This window comes from Musca domestica, unplaced genomic scaffold, assembly GCF_030504385.1.
Source record: "Musca domestica strain aabys unplaced genomic scaffold, Musca_domestica.polishedcontigs.V.1.1 25, whole genome shotgun sequence".
Taxonomy (NCBI): domain Eukaryota; kingdom Metazoa; phylum Arthropoda; class Insecta; order Diptera; family Muscidae; genus Musca; species Musca domestica.
The window spans coordinates 11,427,211-11,433,210 of record NW_026712277.1 but is presented as its reverse complement, the minus strand read 5'-3'; the positions used below and the strand labels follow the sequence as shown (position 1 = coordinate 11,433,210).

General features: G+C 41.7%; 1 protein-coding gene across 2 annotated transcripts; it reads left to right on the top strand.

Moving 5' to 3' along the window:
* Nucleotides 1–1,494: 1,494 nt before the first annotated feature.
* On the top strand, nucleotides 1,495–4,394 carry LOC101889646 (5-hydroxytryptamine receptor 1). 2 transcript variants are annotated; one of them, XM_059123655.1, is made up of 4 exons: nucleotides 1,495–1,578; nucleotides 2,159–2,670; nucleotides 2,754–3,167; nucleotides 3,237–4,394. In XM_059123655.1, exons 2-4 carry the CDS (start codon nucleotides 2,203–2,205, stop codon nucleotides 4,323–4,325), a joined length of 1,971 nt encoding a protein of 656 aa, XP_058979638.1. In that variant the 5' UTR covers nucleotides 1,495–1,578; nucleotides 2,159–2,202; the 3' UTR covers nucleotides 4,326–4,394. The 2 variants fall into 2 exon arrangements, with proteins under 2 accessions (XP_058979638.1, XP_005185299.2); XM_005185242.4 differs by lacking the exon at nucleotides 1,495–1,578 and having other exon boundaries at nucleotides 2,143–2,670.
* Nucleotides 4,395–6,000: the final 1,606 nt, after the last annotated feature.

Here is a 6,000-nt window from a genome sequence, read left to right as displayed (position 1 = left end):
ATGCATATTCAAAATTTTGACCAATTGTGGAGAAGGAGTGGTTCGAAAGATTTCGTCGAAGATAAACATTTTCCCAATCTAATTTTAAGGTCACTAAAGACACGAAATCTTTTTATGTTTAAAAACAATAATTCACTCGTAGTAAAAATATTTTGTTGCACTTGTCTTAAGTTTCGTAGTGAAAAAAAGGCAACACTTTCCACATTTCCCTCGTAATTTGAGCCCTGCAAATGACATTTGTTTTTTGTTTGCGTTGTTTTTTTTCGGAAAATCCTTCGTGATAATTTGTTGTTGCGCATCATCCCAACATTTTAAATTAACAATTTCGTGTTGGGAAAAATTAGTTTATTTTCTAATTTTGTAACAAAAACTGCTGCACAAAAACGGGAGTTTTTGTTGCCTAAAAATAAGCGGCTGTTTTTGCAATCATCAAATAATAGACAATGAGTTCAATCGACAAACATAACGTCAGAGACATGCATACGTACGCACACTCCCATACACACACACATGCACACACACACACCCATATGGCTTTCGGGTAATCGACATAATAATTAAGCCTTCCTAATGCCTAATAAGCTAATTAAAGCCGAATTGCCGTTTTAGCTGCAGCAATTAAACAGTGAAATGTGTCAGCGCCTGTAATTATGCTATGAATAGTTGGCAAATGACTCCATGACTCGATTTCCATTCCGTGGAACGCCGAGTGAAATATTTCGCTGGAAATGTAATACGCAAATCGCATTATTCTGGCAAATATTCAATTATCCATGCGCCATAACATGTGCAGCGAGTCGTGGCGAGAGATAAGCCGTAGCAGTAAAATTCCGCTCACTCGCCCCTTCAGGGGACCCCTTCACATCAGTGTCAAATGTCCAATAAATCATTCGTAAACAGATCAAAAACAATTACTGACATGATTGTTATGCCCACTTCTATGACGTCCGAAAAAAAAGCTCCAAGGGAAATCGACGTGAAAAACATTAAACGCTGATAAGACTTTGGCTAAACCCACAGAACTGAATTTGCCACTGAGCAAACAGAATAATTTGCCAATACTTGGAATAGCTAAAAATTGGGGGTAATTAATGTTGGTATTGGGGAAAAAATTTTAAATAAATTAAGAGACCCTTCTCGTGGCCAAGTTTTCAATTTTCTTTCTTTCTTTCAATGTGTGTGTGTGAAAAATTTACCCCCATCGTCACATTGTCGTCTCTGAAATTGATAAAGGATATTTTATCGTTAATAAATTAATTCTTCTTATTTCCAACCAGCCACATTTTTAATTGTCTAATGATAGCTCCGCGCGCTCACACACACACACATACACTCACACCGAGACACTTTCAGCTGCATAATTGACTAAACATTTCGGAAATGACGCATTATCGCCACAGATACCAATCATCATCGAACTGATAACATGATAAAGACCTCCTCTGGCGAAACGATGACAAGCCGATTGGATGGCTGCCAAAGCCAACAGGTGAATGGAAGTGTAGCCTCCTCGGTGCACAGAACTCGTTGGATTCAGTGCACAAGTGGCAGCAGTTTGATAAACATCGACGACAAACGGTAGGTAATAACAATCGATCTACTCCAGCAAACGCTCACAATGTGACGGTTTATTGGGACATAGAACACATTGTCTCTCTGTCAATTGGTGCCTACTTTTAGGAATGAGAATAATTCCAATGTAAAGCATATGTTACATATGTTTCGCCAGAACAAGTGTAACCACTTGAAAACACCAAAACGATAAGTGCGACTCTACTGAAAGCACATCACAAAGGAGAAAATATTGAAGTTCCGTAAAGAAATTTGTTCCAAGAATCATCAACGAAGTTTTCTCAGCAAAATTATAAAACATATGTTCAAAGTTCAACCATGGGGAAAACGTCGCACTTCGGAATATAACAAACATCGATCAAAACATGACACGCTTATACACTTTCGATTATATATATACAAAATTCCCACGCAAGCCATGGTTTGCTTAGGAAGTTGGAATTTGTAGAAGAGAGAGAGAGAGAGAAGGGGAAAAAACATTATCCTCCTTAAATATTTTTAATCAGATAACCAAAATCGTCCTTTACAGTGGGCACCTTTGTTGCCAATCGATATTTTGTTACCATGAAAATTCATCTTCTTGCAGAATTTACCGACAACAACAATTAGGAGAAAATTCAACTCACATTGATGGCCTTTTCCGGCATCTACTTAACGGAAATCCAGAAGGTACTGCGCAACACAACTGCATCTGACGACAATGAAAGCCATTTTCACAACAGTTCTGGCATTTTCACGCAGGAGGGGGACGCAGCCAACAACACCAGCACCAATGGGGGCGATAGCAGTGCCGAGAATAGCGACCAGGTGGATCACAACAGCAACGAGTACACCCAAGCCCAATATCCCGGTATATTGGACAGCGACCTGACTTCATTGACGAGTGGCCAGAAGAAGTTCTTCATTGCCACCGTGTGCATCCTGTGCACCATATCCATCGTTGGCAATGTCAGCACCCTGGTGGTTAACTTTCGGCGGAAAATTAGGCCATTCTTTCGTGCCTGTCTGATATCGTTGGCGCTGAGTGACTTGATGAACACGGTCTTCCTAAGCACAGCCTATTTGTCACAGTTCATGGTGGAGTACGTTCAGATTTGGGTAAGTCGATGGTTGCATGCCACATCAAATGCAAGGCATGCAGTGGAGCAAGGAGTCGGACTTTTAATTGTTTTCCATTGCAGAGTTTGGGCTCACTGATGTGCAGCTTCGTGCCCTTTGCCACAACGGTGGCGATTCTAGCCAGCAGCATGACTCTGGTGGGCATAGCTGTGGACCGCTACTATGCGGTTATGCGAGCGGTAATTGGCTTCTGGCAGCCCAGTGCCATATCGTGTATTGTCGGCATGGTCTGCATTTGGCTGGCGTCGATTGGCATCGCCTGTCCGGTGTTCAACATCTACGACATAATGCCGGTGTACATTTTAACGGAGGAGCACCCGGCTGGTGATGCGAATCGTCATTTGGCGAGTCCAGGTGTCACAAACAATGCTGTAACAACAACTAAAACACCCTGGGAAGAGGAGGCCTCGCAGGAGAATCTCTCGTATACACTGGTGCGGGAACAGAGACTTGTCGACATGTGTGTCTCGGACCAGGTATGTTTGTGGACACAGTATGAACGCTAATGCGTTATCCTCCTTCCCCTCCCCCTCTTCTCGTTGCAGGATAACGTTACGCTGTACTATGCAATTGTCTTTGTCATCATCTTCATACCCTGCATCGGAGCATTCTTTTGGTTTAATACGATTATTGCTCGCAAGTTATGGAAACGTCGTCACAGTGTCACCATCACCAAGAATATGTCGAAGCGTTCCAAATTGAAAATCAAAAGGGCGAAACAGCTACAACAGCAACAACGCATGAAATTACAGATTTCACAACAGGCGGCAGCATCTGCCAATTCCGGCAACAGTTCCCAGCCGCAGTACCAAAGCTGTAGTTGTAGACTTGGCCACAGTTCCAGCACCATGCCAAGTAGCTTAACGGCTGCCATGGGAGGCACAAAGACTCCAGGTAAAGCTCCTGAAGCTGCTCAACCCCCAACCAACATCAGTGGCACACGCAACTCCCGAGAAGCCCGACATTTGAGGATGTTCACCATTATCCTGTTGATGATGGCGGTGTTTGTTTTCCTACGTCTGCCCGCCTGGATCTTCCTCCTGATGCGCATGTATGGCTCCTATGGCAAGCCCAGGGATTGGATAATCTATTTTGTATTTGGTGTTCTGAACTTGGCCAGTTCGGTGCTGAATCCTTTGTTCTATACCTTCCTCACGGAGACCATACAATATGTCTTGCGTTTGAAGGCAAAGACCTCAGCTTTGCTGTGCACAGATTGTTCGTGGCTGGGCGGTTTTTGGTGTTGTCACAGCAATGGAAGGGCAACCAGTGATGCTGAATGTGCAACGGTATCCGATGCCGAAGAACCACACTTTGCCCTGAGTTGTTGCGAGAACTTTTGCGGTTGTTCGGGTTTCCTACGCGCCACCTGGCAATGCCAACAGCCGCAGCAGTTAAAGAGGACGCATCAGCCGCAACAAAAATCCCCCTCCTTACAAATGGCGAATGAAACGAGTGGCAACAAGCAGGACAATACCCAGAATGATCCGGAGGTCATTTTCAGCAACGACAAGGATGAGGGTGTTGATTGCAGCGAAGAGTTGGATGAGGATGACAATTGTGATTTCAATGGTTACAATCATCGGATCTATACAATATATCCGGCATCATTGGTCTCCACCTCATCGCAGTAGGAGAAGGGAAGGGATGCAGGACCACATCTGAAATTATGAAATGGAAATATTCTAATGGCAGTTCTTTGCAAAATACAATCCTTAAAAAATACAACTAAATGAAGCAAACGAAATTTTTGGGAAATAACACCGGAGGTATTAATTTATTAAATGTCAATGATAGAGAATTTCAAGGTGGGTTACTTTAGAGACATATAAGGCTTGGTATCGTTTTTAGTAGAGGGATACCGAGTCACTGTCAGAGTCACATTTGAAGTAAAAGCCATTCATGGCCTTTATTGTTTTAACAGGAATGACTTCATTGTTGGAATGACGGAATTCCGGTTAACCGAATAAATGACGAGCCATAGGGTCCAATTCAAATGTTACAGTGGCTCTTCTTCATTCGTTTTCCCAAATTTTGACAAACTTGACATCTTGATTATGGATCTCCACCCATAAATGTTTGAAGCTAGGACAATTGCAGGCACTATTTCTAGTAAAAATAATTACGAATTTCCAGAAAAGAGTGCGAAGGTTGACATGTTGTTTATACAGGGTGAGATAAAAAAACTGCAAAAAAAGTCAAACGCCATAATTTTTTTTTAATTTTTTTTTTTTTTTTTTTTTTTTTGAATGAAAAAGAAAAAATGTCGGAAATAGCATAGACTAAGTTCAGATTTGTTCGAATTGGTCACCTTTGACACACTCTGCCCGAATGTTGCTCTGCGGTTCTGGTGGCCAACCGAAGGTGCACATTTTCAGCTGACCTCTTTGGCAAGTAAACACGATCATTTTATTTGTTTACAAACTGCTGGACAACGAATGTTTTCTCACCGGAGAAAACCAAATTCGGCAGTTCACCACTTTCGGCCAAGTGAAGAAACTCTTTAGCTCTTTTGAGTCTATTTTTTTCTGTTGCGATGTAAGTTCTTGCACTTTTTGGAATTTCAATGATCTCGGAGTAAGCTCATTTTTCAGTATTTGCGAACGGAATATTGCGATATTTTCAGCTCACGAGCCATTTTTCGACCACTGCGACGCGGGTTTCGATCAAGTCGCTTCTTTACTTTTCGAACCATTTCTGCAGATGTTGCTGTTTTCTTCCGTCCACTCCCTTAATGTCGGGCTACGCTACCAGTATCACGGTAACGAGCGATGGTACGAGACACAAAAGATTTATTCACATTTAAATGCTGGAGTGCTCTAACGATAGCCACTTTTGGTTTTCCAGCCAAATGTAAAGAAATCACGCTTGAATTCCATCACGAATAACTTTTTTTCTAGGAAATTCTCATCAAAATGCTTTTGTACGCTTGTAAATAATATAATGAGCTATCCCTGGAATAATTTTAACAGCTTAGAAATGACAGCAGTCTGAAGTTGGTTGCATTTTTTTCATCTCAACCTGTATTTCTTATGGCTTTCATTCTACATAGGCATATTTCGAGGTGGGATGACGAAATTTGCATAAATTTCCCCACCCTTTTAGGGGACACACATCCAACAAGAAATTTTCCATCCGTGTCGATTGGTAACATGTTTTTTTTTTTTTGTAATTATCAATAAACAATTAACTTAACAACATTTGCACTCAACTTAACAACGTTTACGTCACAACGCTGTCTGGCATGCTAGTCTGGCTGTTGGGCTCTGGCTCTCAGACAAAAGTAATGTTTTATTAATTATACAATCA